The sequence below is a fragment of the Alternaria ventricosa genome (genome assembly GCF_023758065.1).
Source record: "Alternaria ventricosa strain BMP 2768 chromosome Unknown scaffold_11, whole genome shotgun sequence".
NCBI lineage: Eukaryota > Fungi > Ascomycota > Dothideomycetes > Pleosporales > Pleosporaceae > Alternaria > Alternaria ventricosa.
The window spans coordinates 667,560-693,504 of NW_026055691.1; the positions used below are offsets into that span (position 1 = coordinate 667,560).

The 25,945-nt window shown below is 54.1% G+C and overlaps 8 protein-coding genes across 8 annotated transcripts; 4 read left to right on the forward strand and 4 right to left on the reverse strand.

Annotated features, from left to right (window-relative positions):
- Window positions 1–234: 234 nt before the first annotated feature.
- Window positions 235–5,463, forward strand: J4E93_006724 (uncharacterized protein; the record flags this gene model as incomplete). Its single annotated transcript, XM_049344635.1, has 3 exons — window positions 235–388; window positions 438–5,130; window positions 5,184–5,463. The coding sequence occupies 3 exons, from the start codon at window positions 235–237 to the stop codon at window positions 5,461–5,463; spliced, it is 5,127 nt and encodes a 1,708-aa protein (XP_049198289.1).
- Window positions 5,464–7,070: 1,607 nt separating this feature from the next.
- On the forward strand, window positions 7,071–7,742 carry J4E93_006725 (uncharacterized protein; the record flags this gene model as incomplete). Its single annotated transcript, XM_049344636.1, has 1 exon — window positions 7,071–7,742. One exon carries the CDS (start codon window positions 7,071–7,073, stop codon window positions 7,740–7,742), a length of 672 nt encoding a protein of 223 aa, XP_049198290.1.
- Window positions 7,743–9,068: 1,326 nt separating this feature from the next.
- On the forward strand, window positions 9,069–10,064 carry RPL2 (60S ribosomal protein L2; the record flags this gene model as incomplete). Its single annotated transcript, XM_049344637.1, has 5 exons — window positions 9,069–9,170; window positions 9,240–9,300; window positions 9,358–9,452; window positions 9,508–9,813; window positions 9,864–10,064. 5 exons carry the CDS (start codon window positions 9,069–9,071, stop codon window positions 10,062–10,064), a joined length of 765 nt encoding a protein of 254 aa, XP_049198291.1.
- A 366-nt stretch (window positions 10,065–10,430) lies between these two features.
- On the reverse strand, window positions 10,431–13,140 carry J4E93_006727 (uncharacterized protein; the record flags this gene model as incomplete). The annotated part of the gene is made up of 2 exons (XM_049344638.1): window positions 10,431–11,102; window positions 11,167–13,140. 2 exons carry the CDS (start codon window positions 13,138–13,140, stop codon window positions 10,431–10,433), a joined length of 2,646 nt encoding a protein of 881 aa, XP_049198292.1.
- Window positions 13,141–13,709: 569 nt separating this feature from the next.
- Window positions 13,710–15,203, reverse strand: J4E93_006728 (uncharacterized protein; the record flags this gene model as incomplete). Its single annotated transcript, XM_049344639.1, has 5 exons — window positions 13,710–14,259; window positions 14,312–14,603; window positions 14,666–14,917; window positions 14,967–15,127; window positions 15,190–15,203. The coding sequence occupies 5 exons, from the start codon at window positions 15,201–15,203 to the stop codon at window positions 13,710–13,712; spliced, it is 1,269 nt and encodes a 422-aa protein (XP_049198293.1).
- A 1,522-nt stretch (window positions 15,204–16,725) lies between these two features.
- On the reverse strand, window positions 16,726–19,455 carry J4E93_006729 (uncharacterized protein; the record flags this gene model as incomplete). The annotated part of the gene is made up of 1 exon (XM_049344640.1): window positions 16,726–19,455. One exon carries the CDS (start codon window positions 19,453–19,455, stop codon window positions 16,726–16,728), a length of 2,730 nt encoding a protein of 909 aa, XP_049198294.1.
- An 839-nt stretch (window positions 19,456–20,294) lies between these two features.
- Window positions 20,295–22,001, forward strand: J4E93_006730 (uncharacterized protein; the record flags this gene model as incomplete). The annotated part of the gene is made up of 3 exons (XM_049344641.1): window positions 20,295–20,297; window positions 20,363–21,859; window positions 21,912–22,001. 3 exons carry the CDS (start codon window positions 20,295–20,297, stop codon window positions 21,999–22,001), a joined length of 1,590 nt encoding a protein of 529 aa, XP_049198295.1.
- Window positions 22,002–22,671: 670 nt separating this feature from the next.
- Window positions 22,672–24,090, reverse strand: J4E93_006731 (uncharacterized protein; the record flags this gene model as incomplete). The annotated part of the gene is made up of 1 exon (XM_049344642.1): window positions 22,672–24,090. One exon carries the CDS (start codon window positions 24,088–24,090, stop codon window positions 22,672–22,674), a length of 1,419 nt encoding a protein of 472 aa, XP_049198296.1.
- Between the last annotated feature and the right edge of the window lie 1,855 nt (window positions 24,091–25,945).

Here is a 25,945-nt window from a genome sequence, read left to right on the forward strand (position 1 = left end):
CATTCGCTCGTTTGGTGCTACCTGTCCGCGGGCTTACGTCGACATCGCATCTGAAACATACCCGAGCATTCTGGCTAGGAATGACATAACCGAGTCAAAGTAATTTAACGACCGTCTAGCTCCCAGATCCGCCTGGGATTCATCTCACTGCCGAGCAGCTTCAATCCTTGCGCATAACTCCCGTAGCGCACATTGGCCTGTGATAGCCTGCCTTTCTCGTCGCCCACAAGCACCATGGCGTCCGACGAGAGGGAAATCGACCCGTCCGAGTTTGTGCAGCGGATTCAACGGCTGGGCGACCAGCGGGACCGCGAAGATGCCGAGCGTGTCAAGAAGCTCGAGGAGGAGCTGATACAGGGCCGCAGCGAGCGACTAGCGCGCAGAGCAGGTTTGTTTTTATGCCCGTTAGAGTTCACGACGGCTGTTGACCCAAACAGAGCGAGCCCGCTCCATCTCCCCCGACAAGCCATATACGCCCCAGTCCCCGCGCTCCCAAGCTGCCACGCCCCGAACGGTGCAGGAAAAGGCTGCCAGCACGCCCACGCCCGCCATGAGCCCGCCCAGTCAAGACACCGCCCGCGACGACTCGCTGCAACGCCTCACGAGCTCGCCCACGCCCGACGACACCGAGCCCAAGAAGCCCGCCACCAGCGCCGCCGCATTGGGGCGCTCCGGCACCCTATCGTGGAACCAGAGGCCAAAGTCTGGCAGCATGCGGCGGCCGCTGTCAGTCGCATCGCGGTCCCCCGAGCGCCCGTCAGCCAGCAACACGCCCGAGCCGCCCTCGTCGCCCGAGGCCAATCCCTCCAGAACCTCCATCGCCGCCTCGTTAGGCGCCAAGGACCCAGCCTTCTTCCGACAGACACAGGACAGTGGAAGGGGCTCAGCGGCATACAGGAAAAATCAGGACGAGGCAGCGTCAGAGACAGGCTCCGTGTCGGGCAGGAGACAGCTGCCGGGCATGTCACGCGAGTCTACCACAGAGCCCGAGGTCAACAGCCCGCCTGCCGAAAGCATGCGCTCCAGCTCGCCCGGCTCTCGCGGCGGCTCGGTACGCGGCAGCGCCATGCTGAGCAACCGCTTTTCCACCAACACGTCGGTATCAGGGGGCGATGCTGAGCCGCTCGCCAAGGGGCGCTCTCCTCTCCCAACGCTCGACTCCCAAAAGTTCGCCCCGCCGTCTGAACAAGGCTCTTCGATCGACGGTGGGGACAGCGAACGTGCCGCACGCGCCCTTGCCATGTCGCCGACACAAGGGAGGATTTCGCCCGAACGGGAACGATCTGCCTCGCCTACCAAGGGCATGGGCGGCTTCGTGCAAAGTGCCATGCTTAAGCGCAGCGATAGCGTAAGCAAGCGGTGGAGCACCCAGACACCGCCAGTCCTCAGCAGACAAAACTCAACCCTGAGCAACCGCGGAAGTGCCATACCAGGCTACGGCTCACTCTCCGGCCTCGACCGACCTAATCTGAGCAGAGACAACTCCATCGAGCCTTCGTCCTCCTCGCGTCCCGCCTCGAGCTACAGCAATGCGACCATCACGGGCGCCGACAAAGACAGCGCACCCAAAGACGAGTTCGTGAAGCCAGCCCTACCTCACCGTCACAGCCGAGCCAAGTCCGTCGCGTCCACCTTCAGCGACAAGGACGCACTCAACGACGACTTCTCACCCCCGAGCCCCTCGAAGCGGTGGAGCCCAACAAAGTCGACTTGGCTGGAGAGCGCGCTGAGCAGGCCAGAATCGCCCAAGCCCAAGCAAGCGGCGCCGGCGCAACCTGCATGGATGACAGAGATCAATCGCATCAAGCAACAGCGCAGTAGTGTTGATCTGGGCAAAGGCAGCGCATTCGGAGAGCCATCGTCTGGTCGCACCTCGCCCATCAAGGACATACAACTGAAGCCTGTCGGTCTTCGCAGGCCCGAGTCCCCCAAGAAGGAGGAAGGCGCTGAGCCCAAGAAGATGGAGACAGTCAAGGAGCAGTCACCCAGCCCAACACCTGCATTGGCACCGAAGCCCTTGTTCGCCAAGAAGTCGGAATCCAAGCTCGCGACTGAGACACCAGCAGCGGTAGCTGAGCCTGAAGTCGTCAAGGACGCCCCTGAAACGGCTGCTGTAGAAGCACCCGCTCCTACCCCCACCAAATCGCAATCACCGCCGCCAACAGCTGAACAGCCAGCAACGCCCACCGAAGCCAAGCCGGTAGCATCGCGATTCACACAGGATACAGGCCGTGGATCTCCAGCGGCGAGGCCGAAAACCCCACCCAAGAAGGACTTCCGCGCCGGGCTGAAGCCACGCCGACCGCCTCCTGACAATTCGAAGAAGGATGGCGAAGTCAATGAGTTGCAGAACGTCTTTGGCCGGTTACGAAAGGCCGAAACCAAGAACTATGTTGCGCCTGACGTGCTCAAGGATAACATCACACGAGGGAAGACTGCGCTCAATGTGACTGGTGGCCCCAAGCCCACAGTTCGGAAAGACGAGTTCAGGGAGAGCCTCATCAAGAGGAAATCTACCATCTTCGACAAGGCCCAGGAAGAAGGCTCAGCACTGAAGCGATCCGATAGCGCATCGAAACCATCTCCTCCAACACCAGAGGCTATTGCAAAGAAAAAGGGCCTGAACCGAGCAGACAGCGACCCAAAAGCTGGAGCTCCGAAAGAACCAGAACCCATACCAGAGGCTTTGGCTAGGAGGAAGAGTTTAGCTGCGAACAGGCCTATCATGAACGATAAGCCAGCACAGCCCGCATCCTCTGCGGCAAAAGAGCCAGCTATGTCTGGCAAGCTCGCGGGTCGCTTTAACCCTGCACTAGCCGGTATGCTCGCGCGAGGTCCACCGCCTCTTGCGACGAACAAGTCTACATCAAGTGCTGAGGTAGACGTGTCTCCTACCAGGCCTGCGCAAGAAGAGAAGACTGGTCCCGCCCCAGAGCTGCAACACATGACCAAGGGCCGCGCCCGCGGACCAAAGCGAAGGGCGCCGAAATCCACGACTGCCGCACCGGAAAAGACTCAGGACAAGGCTCAGGAGAAGGTTGAGGAAAAGGCTCAAGAGAAGGTACCTACTGCTGCTGTTGCTCCTTTGGTGAAACCAGAGCATGTCCTTCCTAGCTCCGAGGTTTCCAAGACTAACGGAAAATCAGAGGAGCGACCAGTAGCCAGGACGCCGGTCAGACAGTCGTCGACTGATAAGCCTGCCACACCTGCCAAATCATCACGCATCTCTTCCGGCAATTTCGGAAAGACCTCCACTCCGGAGCTCCCCAAGAAGCCAGAGTCTCTGGAACTGGACCGAAGAGTATCTGGATCCCAAGCCACCCCAAAGACGCCACGGCCCGAGTCTATCAACTCACCGAAACCATCATCACCAAGAGTACCGAACAAGCCAACATCTCAAGAATTTGAAAGGCGGGTCTCCGGATCGCACACCACACCGCTGAAGACTCCACTACCAAAGCAAGTCGAAACACCAACATCCGCATCACCCACATCGACGCCGACATCACATTCCCGATTCTCCCGTCCGCTTCCTACGTTGCCGCAAACAGCGCCTTCAAAGCCAGCAGCGGAGAGTCCCAGATCAACGCCACTTAGGGAAATCTCAACACCCAATGTAGAAATCTCACCAGCTAAGGATGAGCCTTCGCCCGAGAAGACGACATTCTCCTCCGTCAAGAGCGCCACCACGCTATGGGGTAGGTCGTCGGCGTCTTCATCACCCGCTCCAACAAGGGTGAAGTCCCCCATCAAGCTACCAACGCAAGCGGACGAACAAGCTGCGATGAATAACGCCGGACTGGTTCGCTCATCAGAGCCAGAAACTAAAGCCCTTCCCAACCCGCCACAGCCCAGCCAACAGTCACCGACTGAATCGAAACCTCTGCCACCGAAGCCGAAGCCTGTTGGTCTGGGCTTCAGCCTTGGAAGTCTGGGTGGATTTGTCGCGTCTCGATCGCGAGACTCGAGTCCTCAATTGCCTAAGAACGCGCCTATGTCACCACCAGGAAGCGCAAACAGGCCATTCTCTGAGCCATCTATTGTGTCGCCAACTATCCCAAAACACGATGGGATGTTTGCCGACTTCTTTGATGAAGCGCCAGTTACTGAGGGCCAGCTTCCCGATAACGTAGACACCATGCATACACTTAAATCGCCACCGCTTGACCTTGGTCCGTCAGGGAAGATTCGTACATTGCGCAAGCAGATCCAAGAAGTAACCGGTGACGGGAGGCTTACATCTATACCTATGCAAGAAGAGCATATCTTGTTCCAAGATTCAATGTACTTGTGCACGCACGTCTATGGTGATGCAAGGGGCGGAAGACACACGGACGTGTACCTATGGGCTGGCAATGGTGTACCCGAACCTACTCTGGAAGATGTGCAACTCTTCGCAAAGAACCATGCACGTCAGAACCAAGGGACACTTCTAGTCATCCGTCAAGGTCAAGAGACACCGAACTTCTTTGAGGCTTTGGGCGGTATTGTTATCACACGACGTGGCGCAAAGCCAGGATCGAAGGAGTTCATGCTTTGCGGCCGTCGCCATCTTGGGCACCTAGCCTTTGATGAAGTAGACTTCTCTCTCAAGAGTCTATGCTCCGCCTTTCCCTACCTGGTCTCCACTTCGACCGGCAAGGTATACCTATGGAAAGGTCGCGGCTGTTCCGCTGAGGAGGTGTCTGGTGCTCGCCTCATGGGCATGGACCTTGCGCCCACGGGCGACTACAACGAGATCGATGAGGGTGCCGAACCTCAAGCCTTCCTCAACAACACATTCCCTCCCTCGCAAGTGCCAGCAAAGGGCCCTGCCATCCCACGCTCAGCAGACCACTGGCGCTACAAAGCCACATCGGATAAGTACCGCGTGCGTCTCTACAAGATTGAACAAACGACCGGCCAACCGGCAGGATGGGGCCAAGCACTCCAGGTGAGCAGCTCCTTTTTCGCACCGCTGCTGCGGAGACCGTCTTGGAACGCTGCTGAACAGAGGCCACAGACGCCGCTTACGCCCAAGACGCCGCACGGTGCTGTCAAGACCGAGGTCAAGGAGATTATGCCTTTCTCGCAGAGGGATCTGGAGCCGGAGAACGTATATGTACTTGACGCGTTCTTCGAGATGTACATGTAAGTTGCCCCGTCATTGCAGATGTCTGCCACGGTCCACTAATCCTTCGCAGTATCGTTGGCCCCTTGTCTCGCACACAAGCGCCTGCATTCTCGACGGCCCTGATGTTCGCACAAGCATACGGCATGCTCGCTGTATCGGAAGAAGACCGTCCGTTCATGCCCGTGACTACCGTCGTACTAGAAGGTGTACCTCGCGACATGAAGGTCCTGTTTCGACACTGGGACGACAAGCTCATCCCCGCTGCTGGCTTGATGAGCGGTAAACTTGGCCGAGGCAAGAGTTTGAGGATCGTCGGTTTGGAGAAAGCCATTGAGGCTACGCGGCGCTAGATGGTGGACGAAAGCATTCGTGTGCGTTTCTGCGTTGTCATGAGCGTCTCGACGGCGAATGGCATTTTTGCGCCTTACTTTCCATGTACATAAGTTATGCCTGCACTATATTCGGTGGCAGGTGCCTTAGGCTTGCACAACGGCGTCGCGGCGTCACTACGGACCGGCCTATGGCTGAAGTCGTTGAGGCAGTACTCTCGCTCACGCGACCTGTATATCATTACGTTGCTCAATCTTGTTCCCGGTTGATATCTGTTTCTCATTTCAACGGCCTTGTTTTTCAGCTGATGAAGAAACAACATCAATCTAGACCATTGAAAACAACGCCGTGCTGAATATGAACGTGGGCCCAGAACATCGCCAGAGCATGATCGGAGATGAGAGGGAGGTTCCCGAGGCGGGTACGCGATGTTTCAGCTGAACCGATGCAGGAACTGTTCACCCGTACTGGGCCGTATCCTTCTCGCCCTCTGGCTAGCACCGCCGGTTCGATCTCGTACCGCGGACTAATATGTAAATCTTCTGACCATGACTTTTGCCTTGATGATGATCATTGATCTTCTAGGGTGTTCTGCCGTCTTTCTATTATCGGAAGAAGTGGAGGAGACAGCACCTTACGCGACACTGGTGGAAACGTCATGACATGTGGCGCTGTCTCATGCGAATAGTGGCGGGCTGTGCCTCAGAAACATGAGGCGATGGATAGTTGATGCCCTAAGGGTGTTTCAACGGGGATCTGCATTATAGTCTTGTTTGCATGATGGCGTCGTTGTGGGGCGTTCAAGGCATTGCAGTTACTACTGTTTCTTCGATGGATGAAGTAGACTGCAAGAACACCGAGATAATGATGAACGAGTGTCGTGCACCTGTCCAAACCTTCTGTTGCTGAGAGTTTCGCGTGCTCCCGTCGGTACTTCTCTCGGCTCTCCGTAGCGGCCGCTGTTGATGTGACTTGCCTAAAGACGCCTGGATCCGTCTGACGCGATCAGCACAGGCACACATGACTATTTCCCCCTCCCTTACACCGCATTCACATTGTACTCGGTCACAGAACACGTCAATGCTGCCAGAATAGCCACCGGTATGTTTCTTCGCATGGCAGGAAGTCCCAGGGTATCCAAGCCTTCCCAAGCTTTTGCCGAGGGAAATAAGCACGCCGATCCATGCAACCATCTGCAGGAATGGGAGGAAACGCCAGGGCTTCCCCACAGAACACTATAGTCGTCTACCGTAGCTTGACGGAGCTTAATTAATCGGGGGTACTGCTCATTTACACTACTGGTGGAATGGTCTGAGGTCCAGGGTTCGAGCAACGGAATGCGTCCCCCGGGGCTCGGGAGCACGTTTGCATGCGGATAGTGGCAAGCGCTCAGATGGCGAGGCGACAGCGGCTTCGGTCATGGACCTTGAAACAATCGCAATATGTTTGGTGCGAGATGTTTACAGCCTTTTAACCGTCAAGTCGTATATAGACCAAGGCTTGGAAGGACGATTAAGCTCACCACCAAGCATCTACACAAGCAGCCTTCACTTCCACATTCTCTTCTTCACTACCAATCAACGTTCTTTTACAACAAACCCACTTTTCCAACCTTTCAATCTTCAAGATGGTTGCCTTCAGCTCTATGGTTCTCGGCCTTACCGCCATTGCCGGCTCTGCCTTTGCCGCACCCACTGCCGATGTCCCTGACTTCGAGCTCAGCCCCGTTCAGGGCAAGAGCCTCGCAGCCCGCCAGGACTACAACCAGAACTACAAGACCTCTGGCAACGTCCAGTTCAGCCCCACCAACAACGGCTACAGCGTCAACTTCTCCAACGCCGGCGACTTCGTCGTTGGAAAGGGCTGGAACAAGGGCACGACCCGCAAGATCAACTTCCAGGGCTCCACCCAGCCCTCCGCCGGCACTGTCCTCGTCTCCGTCTACGGATGGACCACCGGCCCCTTGATCGAGTACTACATCCAGGAGTACACCTCCAACGGTGCTGGTTCCGCCCAGGGCACCAAGATGGGCCAGGTCACCTGCGACGGCTCCGTCTACGACATCTGGAAGCACACCCAGGTCAACCAGCCTTCCATCCAGGGCACCACCACCTTCACCCAGTACATCTCCAACCGTGTTAACAAGAGGCCCGGCAGCGGCACTGTTACCACCAAGTGCCACTTCGACGCCTGGGCCAAGCTCGGCATGAACCTCGGTCAGCACAACTACCAGACTCTTGCCACTGAGGGCTGGGGCAACGCTGCTGGCAAGTCCCAGTACACCATCACCGGCTCATAGAGTGTTGACACACTTCCATGAGAGCCACTGAGTGGCCTTGGACAATGACCTGGATCAAGCATTGATTTGTCGCTGGCGCAATGCAGGGACTACTGAAGAGCTTGGTAAATGTTGGTTTTCTTGTTGTAGATTTTGGTTTTTCTTTCGATTCTTTTGGGGTCTTGACATACTCCTCGCATGTACATATTGCATCTTTTTGCTGGAAAAAATTCACTCTGGTCTGTTGTCTTGAAGACAGACAGCTATAAAACTTGTGCCTTCTTGCTTGTGACGTTTGTTGTGATGATGAAGTGAATAATAATTACTGTGCTGCTTTGGTGAGTAGTACAGCTGGTAACTCACAGCTTTAGCTACAAAGCCGACGAGCCTTTAGTCTAGCGCTTTCGGAACGCATGTGCTGCCTTTGCGATGAATAACACAAGATAGATATATGAAGTCTCATGAGAAGAGACGGATACGATGTGGACTCCATCGCGATCATCTTAGGTTATCGAGATGTCAAGATCTGAAACCGATCTTGGTTTATGAATGAATGAGATGTGATGAAATGTAATGACGCGGAGGTGTTGCGCCTAACAATGGCTACGAGGATATGTTCCGCTGATGAGTGCATACTCGCTTCGTTCTAGTGTGTAAGTCCGATGCAAAATGAGTATTGACTTCAAAGGCCGGGGTTTCGTGGTTCTGAACACAGCCGAATGCGTTGGTTGATAAATCGCGGTTGTGTCGCGTACATGCTCGCGGTATCTGCTTTGCGCTTCTTTCGCTCCCGTCATGCACTGAGGCAATATGAGTAGAGCATGTGCACGCAACATGCAAACTCGGGAAGACAGCCGTCGTGTTTCACCGAGGATAGACTCCCTAGAATCTTCAAAGCTACCACAATCATCGCGCACTTCAAAGTACAACGTCAAAGACCAGTGCGGACCATGGCCAGGCCTCAATCTGAGTTAAAGACGCACACTCTTTTCCGTTGGAACTTCTGCGCTCTGGGGCGAATAGTTTGGTGATGTTCGTCTAACAAGCCCCCGAAGTTGGAACGCGTCCTCTCAACGAAGATTCGAGGGATGCGATGCTGATTTGTGGTTTCGCTCTGACGGACTCTGTTCCATGGTCACAGCCGATACGATTTTTCGATGGAATCTGAGATTCGTAAATGACGCTCTCGCTGTTGTTGTTGATGACGAGCCTCCAGGGTGTCGCCCACGTTGGAGAGAGTGGCCCGTGCACCCACTAAAAAATAAGCGACGTGGGCTCTTGTCGAAATACCTATCCATTGTGCGAACTCCAACGACCGACAATCCAACTCACATCAACACCGTCGTCATGGGTAGGGTCATTCGCAACCAACGTAAGGGTCGCGGCTCTATCTTCACGGCCAACACCCGCCTGAACAAGAACCCCGCCCAGTTCCGCACGCTCGACTTCGTACGTTCGCCGCCCGCACAATCGCGATATTGGACACACACATTGGGAACAGAGGGCTAATGGGTGCAGGCTGAGCGCAATGGTTACATTCGGGGTGTCGTAAAGGAGATCGTCCACGACTCCGGTCGTGGTGAGTACCCAGTCGCGAATTGGACGTCTGGGCCATTTTTAACGATTTCGTGAACAGGCGCTCCCCTCGCCAGGGTCACCTTCCGCAACCCCTACAAGTTCAAGCAGAACACCGAGACCTTCATCGCCAACGAGGGCATGTACACTGGCCAGGTCAGTCGAGATACCCTGGGCCGCAACAACGGGAATTATATCTAACATTGCAAAGTTCATCTACGCCGGAAAGAACGCTGCGCTCACCATCGGCAACGTCCTCCCCCTCGCTTCCGTCCCCGAAGGTACCGTCCTCACCAACGTCGAAGACAAGAACGGTGACCGTGGTGCGCTCGGCCGTACCTCCGGTAACTACGTGACCGTTATCGGCCACAACCCCGATGAGGGCAAGACCCGTGTCAAGCTCCCATCTGGCGCCAAGAAGGTCCTTCCCAGCTCATGCCGTGGTATGGTCGGTATCGTCGCTGGAGGTGGCCGCACAGACAAGCCTCTCATGAAGGCGTCGCGTGCTAAGCACAAGGTATGTATTGTGGTCGTATTTGCATCAGCGCAATCACTAACACCCCACAGTTCGCTGCCAAGCGCAACAGCTGGCCCAGGACTCGTGGTGTTGCCATGAACCCCGTCGACCATCCCCACGGTGGTGGTAACCACCAGCATATCGGTAAAGCCTCGACCATCTCCCGGTACGCCACCCAGGGTCAAAAGGCCGGTCTCATCGCCGCGCGGAGGACAGGTCTGCTCCGTGGTACCCAGAAGACAAAGGACTAGAGCGGTGCTTTGTGATCTGGTGGCGTTGGTCTACGACAGGAACGACAAAGATGCGGTCGGTTATTCTCTCCATACCTCTATATGCGGGTGGCCGGGCGTTATAACGAAATGGAAACTTCTCGGCAAGCTAGGCTTTCTTCTACTGTGGCTTGCATGCATGATAGGTTCTTAGGGAATGTGATTCCGAAAAATGCATCTGGTCTGAACTTCTGATATTGTCCACCATCCATTGTATCTGTCTGTGCTGTGACGTTGTGTTATCATACTAAATATGTTCTATAGCAGATCGCTCGAGACTTTTATGTCGCATGACTGCATGTAACGGCTTGCCTTGTGGAATACAGCATTGTTACAGATCGATGACCCTCACGCTCCACCCATCTCCACATCGCCATCTCTGTCCTCCGCTTCGCTCTCAGTCCCAGTTCCACTACCCTCATCCCCGTCTTCCTTCTCCTTCTTCATCCTATAGTCCATGTCCAACACACGATAGTGTTTCCTATCATCGCCCAACACAACAATCACTCTCCTACCCTTCCTGCCATTCACAACCAACTTCATCGGAGTGAACCGGCCTTCAAACACATGTTGCGTGTGCTTCTGAACCAAATCTCGCGTTACAAGTATCTTATTCCGTAGTGACGGCGGCGGTGTGCCTTGTGGGAGAAAATGTTGCTGTAGCGAAGACTGCGGAAGAGGGGTGTAGGTGATAAGAGGGTGTTGGTGAGGTATATCATTGGCGGCGGGTGTGTACGGTAGGGAGGCGATGACGTTTGATAGCGTTTTGTCCTCTGAGGGAAGCTGCAAGAGGATGAGAAGGCAGGCGTCGTCTGCGAACTTTGCGTCGAGTATCTTGATGTCTTTGGTCGACTGAGAGGCGGAAGAGAAGTCGAGGGTGGAGATGGCGTAGGCGTGTATGTCTCGCTGTAGGTTGGATATACTCTGTGCGTGTGAAATGCGGTGAATGTGTAAAAGAGTTGGTGATGAAGGGGATGAGAGGGCGATGTAGGTGCTGATGCTATCTGAGGTCGATGATGGCTGTGTAGTGTTAGTATTTGTGACTTCACAAGCGTTGGTGGAAGAAGGAAGGCGGGCAGCATACCTCAAACACCATCCCCATATCCAGTACACCCATCTCCCCGGCATCATCAATCTTTTCGAGAACAACACCAGAGTTCATCTGGATGTTGGCTTCCTGCCACCTGCTAATCTGCTTCAGCAGTCCCGTAACCCCCGTGCTCAAATGTCCAAGAACATGTTCCAGGCACAACGCTTCCTCTTTGAACGTCGCACCTTCTTTCAGCAACTCGATAGCCTTTTTCGTATCATCATAGCTCGCTTCCTCCCTCCCCTTCGCTTTACCATCCAACTGCGCCTCTGGTCTGAGAAACGGCGTAACATCCGACTTGGTAAGCCCATACTGGATATACGCCAGTACCTGCGAGACATCGACCCCAGGATCGCGCTGTTCCATCTCAGCTCTAGACTGCGAGTCCAACTCCGTAGCCTCAAAGTCAATGGTGAATCTGAGCCATTTACTGAAGCTATGAAACTGTCTCTTCTCTTCCGATGCGTACAACATGGCTGTGTGGGCTAGTAATCGCATATTCTTGAGCGTCTCCAACAGCGACGAGAAGTCCGTCATTGGTCCGCTGAAAATCCAATCTCGATCATGGAACTGCGCAAGTCCACGCAGACGCGAAATGACAATTGAGCAACGGTCGAGTGCCGGGATGAGGTTCTCGTGAAGCAGAGCAAGAAGCGTGGTGAAAGAGGAAGTAACGGTGTTGTCCCAGCGCTTGTGTCCTGCTTCTGCCAATTCGTCCACAAGCCATTCTTTGAGGACTGGGTTGCAATTTCCTGTGCATGCTGTGTGGAAGAGGTTTGTGACAAGATCGCCTAGTTCCTTCTCTTCGAGTGTTTCGCTAATGTTCATCATGAATTTTCGGGGCAGGTCTTGCGCGTGCTTGAAGAAAGCGCGGACGCGTTGGAGGGTCTGGGTGATGTACAGGAGCAGGTTCTGTAGTTGTGATGTCTTTGCTGCAATGAGATGCAGATAGATGCCTGCAGAAGGGATGAAATTCAGTGTCAGAGGGATATAGGCGATGCTCTTCCTTTGTGGCGAGGTGGTCGATGACGTCTGCATCAGGAGGCTGTGTGTACAGCTGTACGGATGACTTGTATGTAGTATTGGCGTGCTCGACATGTTCCAGGATCTCGGGAGCTGGACGTTGACTGTTTCGAGCGAGTCGTATATCGAGGGGTGGACGGCTCCACGGTCGGTCAGTCGAATGAACATGTCGACAGAGTTGTGGTCTTTCAGATGATGCGAATGCAGAAGCGAGTCCACCTCAGCTTGCGAACTGAAAGCTCCAGTATCCGCCTGTGAGACACGCATGAAGGGTAATGCTGGTGCAAGGGGAATTGCGGGAAGTTTAGGTAGCACCGATTCCATATCCATCATAGCAAGCTGATCCGGTAGGTCAGGCGCGATATCCAAGGTCTGGAAGTCCGGCTGTCGCTGCAGAAAGTCCTCCAGCGTGGTATCATCCTTGAACGCATCCCATTCCTCCGTCGTCGGATTGCCAAAGACATCAGTCTTCGCAGGCCTAACGCCGTTGGCATTTCTCGGTTTCAAGCCGGTGCGCTTCTTCACAGTCTCCACATTGATGAAGTTCAGGCCCCAGCCTATACACCTTACCCTAGCTGGATTCTCATCTTCTACCATGCTACTAGTGGCGCCCTCGACTTCCGGCAACATGACGTCCTTGTGTGTAACCTTCCCTGTCTCGGCACTCACCAAGTCCGTGCTTCCATCGCTCCAACTGACAGCAATGCTCTTGCCGTTGAACTCCCACTGCAGCGCATCAACGCGCAAATCCTCATTCTTCCTTTTCAATCCAAACGCTCTTTGACCATTAATTCGGTAGACGTCGAGGCTCTCCTCATCGGTGACCAGCGCTATGAGATCCATGGTAGGGCAGTACGAGATGAGATGTGGATGTATCGGGCGCAGCAAAATCTTTTCCGCTTGCTGCAACAACTGCGGCCCATTGCTCGAGTCGGTCGTGGCCATGGCTGTAATTCGTCGGCCCCAAAGGCCGTTGCTGAGGAAGTCGGTTCGTGAGTGGAGGACGATGGTTTGTTTGTGCACATCAATGGAAGTCGCGTTCTAGACCCAGATCTGCCTAGCGCGCTCGCGCTATCACGTTGTTCAACATGACAAAAGCCCAGAAATGCAGCGACGGACAGTAAACTGGCTTCAACATGGTATCGTGCTAGATGCGCTTCCCAAGGAGGTAGGTTAGGTACGTGACACGTAGAGTTGGTGGCAGATCATTGAACATAGAAAATATTTGAAATTCAAGTGCCAAAGAAGAATACCATCCTTCCTCTATGCCTTCTGGGTATACATATCATGCTATCGTAGTACAAGTACAAGTGGCCGGCACCTTGATCCGAGGCGCCTGTTCCACTACCCTAAACCCCATGTTACAAATTTCACCTCAAACGCCACGATGCGATACAATGCAATTCCGCAAACCAGTCGTGTCCTCAAACCTAGGACTTGTCTCCGTATGTGTTGAGACGCCTCAGACTGGCAAAAGCCTGCACCCATCGACTTTCATCGTCGGTCGACCTGTTTCATCGAACTGACGAGTTCCTCTTCGGTTGTATCGACTCTTTTTGCACACGTCCTCTGCCTGTGCCGCTGAGTCTACCGTTTAACCTTGCCTCCTCGTCAAAGCTTGTTCGTTTTGTGTTTTGACCACCCTCCAACTCGTCCTCGCTGTCGGCCAAATCTCCAAGCTCGAACTGGTTCTCAACGTCGTAGTCGTGCATCAGAGCGCTACGGTCGCCGGCGTCCGCATAGCTAGGCCTGCCATCACGAACGACACCAATCGACTGTCGCTCAAACAGCTCTTCGCTGCGCCGCGCTTGCATACTGCGTCTTGTAGGGAAACCGGATATGGCGTCAGAAGGCGGGCCGTCGGTGAAACGCGAGCCGAATGCTTTGCTGCCGTTGGGGTCTTCGCGCGAAAGGTTCAATAGATATACGCCGGAGAAGATAATGAGGAAACCGCAGAGCAGGGAAATGGTATTGACGGCAGACGTGGTGTTGAATCCTTGGAAGAGGAGACAGGACGCGACGAGGGTGCAAGTCGTGAACATGACGTAGTAGAGGGGGTTGACACTGTAGTCGTGCGTTAGCACTCGCTGGTGAAACTTGAGGATGCAGAACGTACATGTTTGTCGAGAACTGGCTCAAGGCCTTGTTGAAGTAGTTCATCTGTGTGAGAATGCATCCGACCACCAAAATTACGAAGACGTATGTGGAGGGGTGCGTAAACTGGTTGTTGCCCGCAAATGTCATCTTGAGGGCGATACCGAAGGCCTTGATGAACATGATGGAGACGGAGCCGGCGGTAGAACAAATGGAGAGGTAAATGAGCGGGTTCTTGCGACCGTACTTGGGCGCAATCTTGTAGATCATGAAGATGCAGAAGACGACACAGAAAGCGCAGTAAAAGAGGAATCCTAAAAAGGTTGCGTTAGTCTCTGTCGTAGCCTTAACGGCAGAAGCGCGCGCGTAAACGTACCTGGCTGAAGCGCAAGGTTCAAGATCTCCTCAACGGACTCAACCTCTTTGTCCGGCGGCGCATGTAGCACAATAATGACAGATCCGATAAGACATATCGCGCAGCCAATCTTGCCCAGAAGTCCTAATTGTTCGTCCAGGAAGTATGAGCCAAGTACCGCACCGATAAGAACTGAAAGCGCGCCGAGAGGAGTTACGAGGATGGCAGGCGCGAAGGCGTATGCCGCGAAGTTGAAGATCTCGCCGAGTACCACTGTTTGCTATCAGTCACGCACACGGCATGGTATCGCGTGTGCACCCACTCGTTGTTATGCCGGCCCACCACACGGGGTTCTGTAGGTATCCAAAGCCGTCGCCGTTGAAGCCCTGCTTCTCCATCGAGGCATTGAGGCCCTTCTTCGTAATGACAAAACTTGCGCCAATGGCTAGTGACGAGCTCACGGCCAGCATGAGTCCTACATATCTGTCCTTATCGTCAGTTCCTGGGGCCTTTCGTGTAGAACGGCGTGCCTTGGCGCAACGTACTTGTCTTCGACCATTTTGCCGGTTGTTGTAGGTCTATGCGACCTGTCTTTGTTCTTTGCGGCCAGGTAATATCAATATCGACGTGGCTGTGAATGTGCGCAGGCGATAGCAACGGGCGTGGGTGGTGTGAAGCTAGTGCGCGGCGGTTGACGTTGGATTGCGCGGACTGGGGTTATCGATAGGCGTCTGTGTCGTGGCCTGCCGAGGAGGAAGGAAGGACGCCAGTGGAAGGAGCGATGATGCGCAAGCGCCGAGTTGACTAACTGACTGAACGACCGACTGCGAAGGACGATAGATATGATATGCAGGTGCGATGGTAGATGCGACGGAAGAGGTGGTGGGTTGGGGATGCTTGCGCAAGAAGCGATTCGCGTTTCACCAAACGCTGTTCCTGTGCCGAGCCAAGGATCAAGTGACTGCAACAAAGGTGGGCGAGACGTCTAGACGTGTCGAGGGAGCAAGCGAGCGCGGGGAATCTCGTGACCAAGGGCACGATCCAGCGACAATGAACGAGAGTGAGAACGAGTGCAATGATTCAGGACTGTGTTGTGATGATTGACCAAGATGCGTGCGCGTCTGTCTATCTATCGATAAACCGTTTCCCAACAAGGTGGCGTGCCGTATCGGTCTCGCCAGTGCCATGACCCCAAGGTTTCACGGCGGCTTGCGTCTTACGCAGGGGCTTCTTTTTTAGCTTCCCCTGTCCCCGTCCTCACGCCTCACCCACGCTAGAGTTAGAGCCTGCCGATCTCCTCGTCAGACAAAGACGCGGCATTCCATCCTGCAATAACTAGCCGCAAATATAGCTATAATTCTCCCCTGGCCTTGCGCGCCCTCATCTCTACAAGTGACAGGTACCAGGAACAGCTGTGTGTGGAGTCAAATTGCCAATAGTGCCGTCTCCAGCTCGAGTGCTGCGCCTCGTGCTGATCTGTCTAGTTTCCTCAGGCGCAACCAAAATAGCATACCTCGTAATCGCTCCCCCACAACATGCAATCGAGAATGATTACGTCGCTGTGCTGATCGTAGTTCACGTAACAATTCACCACCGAGGTATAGCTAAGGATCATTCTGTGCATGTGACTTTTCGATTCAGTCTCTTCAACTCAGGGTTGAAAGTGCCTAGAGTCCCTTCAGGGTATCCTGAACTTCGACTCAAAACATCGGGTATATGGCTCGAGACACCTGAAGATTCCACCTTCCCACCACCAGATCCTCCATCACCCCTGGACATATCATCCCCACCTCCGCGTACTCCAGAAAACCGCGCAGAAGAAAGAAACAACGCCAAAATTGCAATCCCTGTAGTGGCAAGGCATAACGCAAAGAAAACGCGCAAGAAGACGCACTCTCTTACCTTTTGGTAGCCATGTTCCTCCGCAAGGTTTGGTATCCGGCGGCGCGCTCTGCATGGTCGGACCTGTTATTAGTATACATCATATTAGTTCAAGGGCGCACTGAGTTGAAGAAAGGGCGGAAATGAAGCTGCATGTTAGTAGAGTCGAAAACCCCGTAGACTTTGAGGACGGCGGGCCTTCACACTCTGGGGCGCTTGGCGTCTGGTTCGAAATAGTCAGCGCATGAGTTTCGCTTACGTGCGAAGAGCTTGAGCTTACCTATAGAGTCAGATGCAATATCCGCTCCATGTCCAGCCTCGTCGATGGATCGCTTTTGTCCTTGTGGTGACACATCATTCGCATCGTTGGACGAGGCCGTTGTAGGATCTGCAGCCGAAGACGTTGCGTTCGCAGTCTGTCCAGCCACACCGTCCTCTCCGTCTTGGGCGTCGGTGTGATCATCTGCAATGGCCGGCTTCTCTGAACCTTCTTGAGCAAGATCCGGCTCGGCGTCCCACTCAGGATTATTTTCCAGATCCAGGAAGTCGTCCGTACCGTTCACATCGTTGCCATCCGTCACATCGGCGCCAGCAACGTTGAACTCGTCTCCATTCATAAAGTCCAGATCTGGCTGTTCGTCCAGGTCCTGGTACTCTTGGGTGGCGAAGTCTTGGTTAGTGTCGCCGTCGTATGCGTCTGCACCATAATCATCTGTTCCATCCGCTTGAAAGTCCTGGAAGGGATCTTCTTCGTCGAAGGCTTGCACAAAGTCCTGGTACGACTGCTCATTGTCGTCGTTGCCTTCAGTCTGTTCATGTACTGCTTCGCCATGACGGTCTTCCTCAGCGTTCTCGGCGGCATTCTCATTGTGGCTGGATGAGCCTACGGTGGAGCCATGTCCATCTACGTTGACAGATTCATCGCCTTGGAGCGTCGCGGACGAGGGTGACGGCTCATTAGCGGAAGCATCTTCAGCTCCCTTGACATCCACGACCGGTTCGTCTTCTTCGTCACTGTAGTCAATCAAGTCATCTTGCTCCTGCAAGCGAAGGGCCTCCGACTCGGCGTCGGTCTTCTCGCTCGGTTTGGGACTCTCTTGCTGAGGTTGCTCCACAACTTCCTGAGGGTTTGTGGATACGTCACTAGAATTAGCAGCCTGCATACTGTGGCTTTCTTCAGGAGCCGGTGCTTGCTCCTCTTCTGGCAAATGCGCAACCTCAACTTCTTCGCGCTCTGGATCCTCCACACCATCACCCTCTTGAGCATTCTGCTGAGTGGGTTCTTCGTTTTGATCGAGCTCATTGGAAGAAGCGTGATCGGCCGATGTGTGCTCCACCTCGTGCACATCCACTCCCTCGTCGTCATAGGCCTTTTGCTCATCTTCTGCTTCGTCATGGTTATGCTCGTCGTCATGGGCCTCTCGCTCATCTTCTCCTTCGTCGTGATCACCCTTGCCATCATGTTCTGGTGCCTGTGCTTCAGCATTCGCAGACTCCGGCTCCTCAACATGATCGCCTGCTTCTTCGCGCTGCTCACCGTACGCTTGATCCTGCTCTTGGGTGTCCCACTCAGTGGGCTCATCACTTGAAGCCCCACCAATCATGCCAGCGAAATGTGTCTCACCAGCGATAACGGCAGCCTCAAAAGCAGAATAGCCGCTTCCTTGGTCGGCATATTTCGCGATGTCTGAGAGCAGAGTAGCGAAGCGCGGTCGAAACATCAAGGAGATATAAAAGGAGTCTGGGTTGTTGTTGCCATCTTGTGCATGGAGCGAACGGTAGTATCCCACAAGACGCTCAAGCGAAACAGCTACACATGCCGAGTTGTCTTCGAAGATTTCCAGATTCTGCAAGTGCTCAAATTTGAAGCCGAACTCTGTCTCGTTTGACACATCCTCACACAGGGACATACGGCATGCTTGAAAGAGGTCCGACAAACTAGCCTTCGCAAGCGAGATGTCCTGAATGAGCCAGTCTCCACTGTTGTCGTAGTCATGCTGTTTGAAAAGCCAATACTCTTCGCCATGGAGGTTCACGGTGACAGATGGAAATTCAGATAAGTCACTGTCATGATGCTCGCTGTCATCAGCAGTAGCTTCTTGTTCATAGCCGTGGTGTGTCGAGTCTTGATCTTGAGTTTCACCATCTGCATGCTCTTCCTGGGCTGGCAACATGACACCGCCGTCACCCTCATCATTCTGACTGTCCTCTTCGTTGTCGTCGATAGATTGCGGGCGGGGTGAGGGTGCGGCTTCATGCGCCGCTGCGCGCGTCGGGCTGTGATCAGCTACGGTCTGAGGCTCTCGGTGCGGGCTGGGCGACTTGTTATCTGCAGGCATGGGAAATAGAGCTTGCAAATCAGCGGGTATCTCATCTTGCTGTTCAGTCATCTCCTTAGGCAGTTCGTCATGTACCGCCTGCGCGTCCGAGTAATAGCTTGCGTAGCTTTCGGTTCGCAGCCACGGTGAACGTAGCTCGGGATTGTGGTAGTCATCGCCCTCCTCCTCGGAATAGTCGATTAAGTCGTCATCTTGATGTGAGGTATTCGTCTGGATCGGGGGAAGGTTGACTGCGGCAGGCTGTGGTGACTGTGTGGGCTGTACGGACTGGTCAGGCTGTGCGGAAGGCTGGTCAACGAGTGTAACGCCTTGATCTTCCTGGAAGCTATAATCCTCCTGTATCACATCCTCTTGGTCGACCATGAAATCGTCCTGCTCGCCAGGGACGGTCTGAGCATCCACGTCGTTGACCGAGGCTGCATCGTTCATGGACATCTCTTCGTCCTGGGGCTGGGGAGGCGGAGGGTCGAGATCTAAATCGATGTCACCATCGTCGAAGTCGATGCCGCCATCGTCGGAATGCAGATCCATGTTGTCGTCGTCGGCAGTTGAAAATTCAAAACCTGGTATTGTGTGTGCTGCGGCAGCCATGGTATGCGATCAAGGTTGCAAGTTGAGGCGTTTGCAGGCGTTGGTTTGTCGGTCGAAACGCGTAGAATAAAAGGAGTGTGGGAAGCGCGTCACAGCTGGTGCGAGTCACTATGTAGGTGGCGATGCAGCAAACCGGGGTTTGTGGTGAGTGCGCAGCGTCGCTCAGAGGCTACAAGGGCATGGCGATGAGTTTCGCACGGGATTTACGATGGTGAGAGCCTGTACGCGGTGAGGATGAGGAGGCTTGTCTGGAAATTGGACAAAGGAAGCACGGTGGTGTTCGCGCTAAGATGGGAAAGTGCTTTGGCGCAAGCGGGCAAGTGGCAGGTGCCAAGGTGGTTTCACTTACACTTGACGTGGATGCACTTTGTACTTTTTGGATGTTGCTGCTCGCGACGGTGCAAAATATATCTCGCGTGGAAAGGCAGGAGAAGTAGTCAAGTTGTAGCTTGCAGGTGTTGTCAAACAGCCCAGCGGAGGGGAAGCTGCGTCAGTGAGGATTTGCCGCTAGGCAGACGGAAGCTGCACGTGACTACAGGTGTCCACTTTGGAACCTCCAGGTGTTGCGACTGGTGCAGTTGGGCTGGCTCAGTGACCTGTCCAGCTCGCGTCCTGACTTTGATACAATCGTGTCGTGTTCTTGTTTCTTCGTACTGAACACGTCGTCTCACCCTCCCTAAACACAAAAGGCGGAATTGTGTTCCTTAGCAACTTCCTGACGGACAATATTCCCCTCCACATTCGACAACGCGGCCTGAAGTCCAGGGACATTGCACACGAAGCCACCACACCCAAAACAACGCCGTATACCCTTGCGACCCCTACAAACTCTAGACACGATGGTATGAGACTACACAGAAGACAATTGGGTGCGCCTCCCTCCACAACACCAAGCTGACGAAGCCAGGTGGTCCTCGCAGCTTCGATATGCACCCGAGGCGGCAAGGCGGTCGTCTCCCGCCAGTTCCGCGAGATGCAGCGCTCCCGTATTGAAGCCCTCCTCGCATCCTTCCCCAAGCTCGCCGATAGCGGCACCCAGCACACGACCTGCGAACAGGACAACGTGCGCTACGTATACCAACCCCTCGACGAACTCTACATGGTTCTGATCACCAACCTACAATCCAACATCCTGCAAGACATCAACTCGCTGCACCTGTTCGCTCAGGTTGTCTCTTCGATATGCAAATCCCTTGACGAGCGCGAGATCCAGAAGAATGCCTTTGAGCTTCTCACTGCGTTCGACGAGATTGTCACATTGGGTTACAGGGAGAACCTGACCATGAGCCAGATCAAGACCTTCTTGGACATGGAGTCGCACGAGGAGCGCATCCAGGAAATCATCGCACGGAATAAGGAGCTCGAGGCGTCAGAAGAGCGCAAGCGCCGGGCCAAGCAGCTCGAGATGCAAAGGAAAGAAATGTCGAGATCCCAGCGAGCAGGTGGAGGCATGGGAGGCGGTATGGGCAGCGGAATGGGCGGTGGCATGGGCGGTCGTTCACCTTCGTATCCCGCTTTCACACCTAGCGTGCCTACGACCAACGTCACCGACACGTACGACAGCTACGAAGCCGAGAAGAAGAAGGCCACCAGCAAGCCATTGGCTCTGGGCAAGAAGGGCATGCAGCTCGGCAAGAAGAACAAGACCAACAACATGTACGAGCAAGTCACTGGCGAACAGGCGCCAGCAGAGGAGGAACCGCTCGTCGCACCCAAGCCGTCTGCTCCCGCTGCGGTTGCTCCAGCAAGCGCACGCCAATCCACCTCGACCGATCGCGAAGCCGTACACATCACGACCAACGAGACCATCTCCGCCCGCCTGGATCGTGAGGGTCTTCTCAAGTCCTTCGAAGTCAAGGGCGAGATGCAACTCAAGATTACCGACCCCTCCCTCACGCAAGTCAAACTCGACCTGGCCACCGGTGACACCCGCGGCGCACAGCTGATGACACATCCCAAGGTTGATAAGGCGGTCTTCAGGAATGATAAGGTCCTTCAGTTGGCCGACACAAGCAAGGGCTTCCCCTCCAACATGGGCATAGGAGTCATGAAGTGGAAGCTCGCACCACGGCCCGACGACATCTCCGACCCACCTATCACCTTCCGCGTATGGGTCGAGGACTCAGGCAACATGTACAACATCACTGTGGAGTATGAGCTCACCGGCGGTGATTCGTTGAAGGATGTCACCGTCACCATCCCATACCAGACCGACGAGCCCAACGTTTCGAGTTTCGACGCCGTATACGAAGTCAGTGGCGACAGCATTGAGTGGAACATTGGTGCCGTAGACGACGCGAATAGCTCCGGTAGCTTCGAATTTGAGGCTCAGGCTGGCAGTGATTCCGAGTTCTTCCCCATGAACGTCCGGTTCAGCAAGGCCACACCATTCGTGGATGTTGATGTAAGTTGTCTTTCTCTATACACCACGATTTCCAAGCTAATAGATGCAACAGGTCTCCTCTGTAACCCTCCTTTCCATGGGCCAGGAGATCAACTTCTCCAAGGACGTCAAGTCTGTTGCTGAGAACTACACAATCTCGTAGAAGTCGGAATTATACGGTGAAAGTGCTAGAGTTGGACGATCAAAGAGCTAGTCGTAATGTCATATCGATAGCCCTCTGCCCAGGACATTATTGTTCAGATAGACGAAGCGGAATGAGAAGATTTACACTGAACACTGCACTTTACGTGACTACTCGCCCTTCGCCCGATTACTGAACCAACCCTTGAACATTGAAGCTTCTTTTTCAAGAAAGAGATGTATCTGCAATCATCAACACACAAGGAAGAAAGTACCATTATTGTTAGATATCTTGATTCATTCTCAACACCTTGCGATGCTACTATCTACTCTCTCAAAACATCATTCTGTATCTATCTGTTCATGCTGTCTTCATATCTCCTCCAACCTCGCACAAACGTATGTGTACGTGTGCGTGGTATATCATTGATTCAAGTAAGCCTCCCCTGCAATGCGCTGCTAAGTCGCTAGATAATCGCGTCGATGGTATCTGAAAAGTGGAAAAAAACAAAAGCCGAATTGCTGTACATGGAAAAAGCGTATCTGGAAAGGCGAAGACGCAGAGATCTATTCGGCCGTTAAAGAAGCTGGAAAAAGCGGGCATGTCGCGAGAAGATATGCGAAAAGTAAATATCGCGGGCGTGGTAAGCTGTGTGTCGATGCCGTAGCCATGAGCGGAGTTGGATGTCAGCTCAGATGACAGCATCACCCAAGAAAGCAAAGTCCTCCATAAGCGCATGCACACCACTCATCGAACTCTCCCTCTGCACACTAATCGTGCGCTGCAAGCGCTCCGTCTCCGCAACGACCGTCGACTCGTCAAGCGTAGTCTTACTCCCGACATCATGCTCGGGCAGACTATACTGGAAGCCAAGTCCAAAGCAAGCCGCTTGGCGCCTCGACGAGCGCCGCGACGACGCGTCTGAGTGTTGCGTCTCGACTTTGAAGAGGTCGGAGCCGAAGGTTGAGATGCGGAGTTCGTTGAGTTGGGGTGGAGTGGAGAGGCGGTAGGGGGATCGGACGTCTTCTTCTGACTCTTCTTCTTCTTCGTTGTCGGTGGTGTCGGTGGAGATGGTTTGGATTTCAGGGACCGTGGAGGTGTGTTTTGGGGAGGTGGCTTGCCGGGGTGAGGCGTACGAGTAGTGGATTAGTAGGCCTTGGGGCGTGTCGATGTCGCTGTCGTTGCTGGTGAGGGAGCTGAATGTGGGGGAGAGGACGGCGTCGTCGTTGTTGTCCGAGATGGGTGAGTTGTAGCCGATGGAGTCGTTGCTCCAGGTGGAGAAGTGGCTGCGTGCTTTGTCTTGGAAAGACACGCTGAAGTTGTTGAGACGCTCATCGTCTTCGTCTTCTTCGAACTCGTTTTCTGGCTCGCTGGCTGGAAGTTCACTGATCGTGGCTTCGTTGCATGCGTAGAGTGGTGCGGGTATCAGGTAGCGAGGAAGGGCTGGAAGCTCTTTGTCCAGTGGTGACTGACGAAGATTTGTGCTTTGGTTGCCACCATGGCTTGAGCTGGGTCGCTCATTCGACATAGGAGCACCGAGGAATGTCGACGGTCGTGAGAGTACTGGCGCAGATGGGGTGTCATCCTCCACCACACGATCCTCCACTTCGAAGTCTTCTTGAAGCTTTGGAGACGAAAGCCAAGGGTCATTAGAGAATAGGTAATGCTGGGTTCGTCTCGTGTCGCTAGAGTTTGCACGAAGGCGATTTTGCTCGACCTTGAACTCGCTTGTGATTACAGTTGAGGGAACGTGCGAGCGGCGACGCCTGATAGGGCGCTCATCAGGAGCGGGCAGCTCTGCAGGTCCAAACAATGAGTCATGGACGGGATCAACAGGATGCGATGCCAGCGGGGAGAACTCCCTTCGGATGTTCGGTACTGCGCGCGACGTTGTTGTGGTGGGTATCTCCACCTCTCTGATAGACTCGATTGAGGGTCGGTACACAGACAACGGAATGAGGTTGAGCTCCTCTCCTCCACTGACGAGTACTGGCGCACTGATGTCTAGCTCTCTGGTCTTTGATCCGCTGCGGTTCCTCGAAGCTGATCGTTTCGATGCCAACTTCTCTTTCAGAACCTTGAAGTCCGGGAAGATGGGAGTAGACGGCATGTAGGGGGATGCTGATGCGCTGCGGGCATGGCGCACTACATGTGGGGACAGTAAGCCTTCTGTGGGTGGATGTGTCGCTGATTTAGGGGTCCAAGGCGAAGGCAGAGGCAAAGTGTAGGCCTCGCCACTACTACCTGATCTTGGAGGCAGTCCAGGCCTTAGACTAGGTGGTACTGGAGTCAGATACCTATCTTTGGGGTCGCGTGTGAAAGCGGAAGAGGTATCTGAGATACTGCGGCTGTGTCCCCCTTCGCGGGGCACATCCAAGACATTAAGGCGCTGCCCTGGCAGAAGAGGACAAAATGTCGTCGACTCCTCGGAAGGGTTGTGGCATTCATCATCCTCATCAACCTTGTACTGTATACTGTCAATAAGTAAATTCATCCTGCAGTGTAGTTAACTTACGTAGTACCAGTAAGTCCCACCCATCTTGAGAAGTCCGTCCCGTTTGGGTGTTTGTTGGTCTAGATCTCCGTCGCAAATGATATCGGAAAAGGTAAAGCAGCCTTTCCAGATATTTCGGCCCCCGCGTACGTCGAGTTCTAGTGGATAGGGTCGCGAAAAGTTGTCCCAAGATCCAAGTAAGACGACACTGCGCAGTGCAGCCGGGCAGTGACTTGATGCAAGAATAAGTGACTGCCTTAGAGTGAGGCACAGAGGGGGTAGACATACAACAGAAAAGTGTGGAGCGTAGTGTTGTCCATGGCCATTATGTCGGGTTAACCTAAGCTGATAACAGCAAGGACTACCGGCGTTGAAGCGCGTATGCGTCTAAGCCCTGGCCACCTCTGATGTGTCGCATAGAATCGTGGGTGTCAATTATAGAAGTGCATGCAGGTCGGTGAGTTGGATGTTTTAGCCTGCTCCTTCTGTATGGTCGCGTCGGCAAAAAGTCCAGCCAGCAGGTGAATGATTGGTGCGCAATAGCAAGCGTTTGGAGAAAATGCTGAAACTGGCCTACTGCGCGTATGTATGATTATGGCGAGGTTGACTAGGGACGTCGCAGTCCGAGGAATCAGATCAACTCGGAGAATTTGTGAAGCAAACAGAGGCCGGTTGTTTTATGCAGCTCGTCACCGGCAGACAGTAAATGTTGGAGTGTGGGGACAGAGCCTCAGTCGCGGTGGTTCAAGATTGGTCGGATTGGCGCCTGTGGATGGTGTTGGTGTGTAGCGTGGAGGATGCAGCCTCAGCGCTTAGCATAGACGTTCAAATCGCTGAAATGTCGTTTAGGTGAAACACGGTATCAGGAGGGGTCCAAAAGCGAGTGAATGCTGTGTAATTTGGCGTATGAGAAGAGAAGAGACAAAAAGATGGGTCGCAAGTCCAAGATGTAGTTCGGTACTAGTCGGGCAGGAACCAAGCGGATGACAGCCACTGGCGCTTTCTTGCTGTGATAGGGAAAGAGTAATCGTGAGGGAAGAATCGGAGATGCAGCTGAAGAGTTGATCCCAAACACGCCAAATGCGAGGCGCATTATTGGGCTTATGTCATGGGCTTCATTGGCCGCCAACGCTGGCCGAAGAGGAGACACTTCAGCTCCTTCATTTCCTCAGCCGTCCAGTCCATCTGCGAAGATTTGGAGGGAGCTGGGGACCGTTGCAAAGTAAGGGACCGAACCGCTAGTTGCTGTTCTCCTCACTTGACAAGACCGGTTGACCAGCATCATGCCGCGCTGCAGTTTCGTAAAGAGACCGGATCTTGACATCGTGGGTTCTGGATATCGGCATCTCGTTTTCGGGAGCAGGAAGCAGATCGCACGGCAGCTCCAGTTCCCCTGTCGTAAGCAGCCAACGGCATGCCAGACACGACTCGATTGAGCGCGCGGTTACTGCTGCGACCGCCACACGGCCGC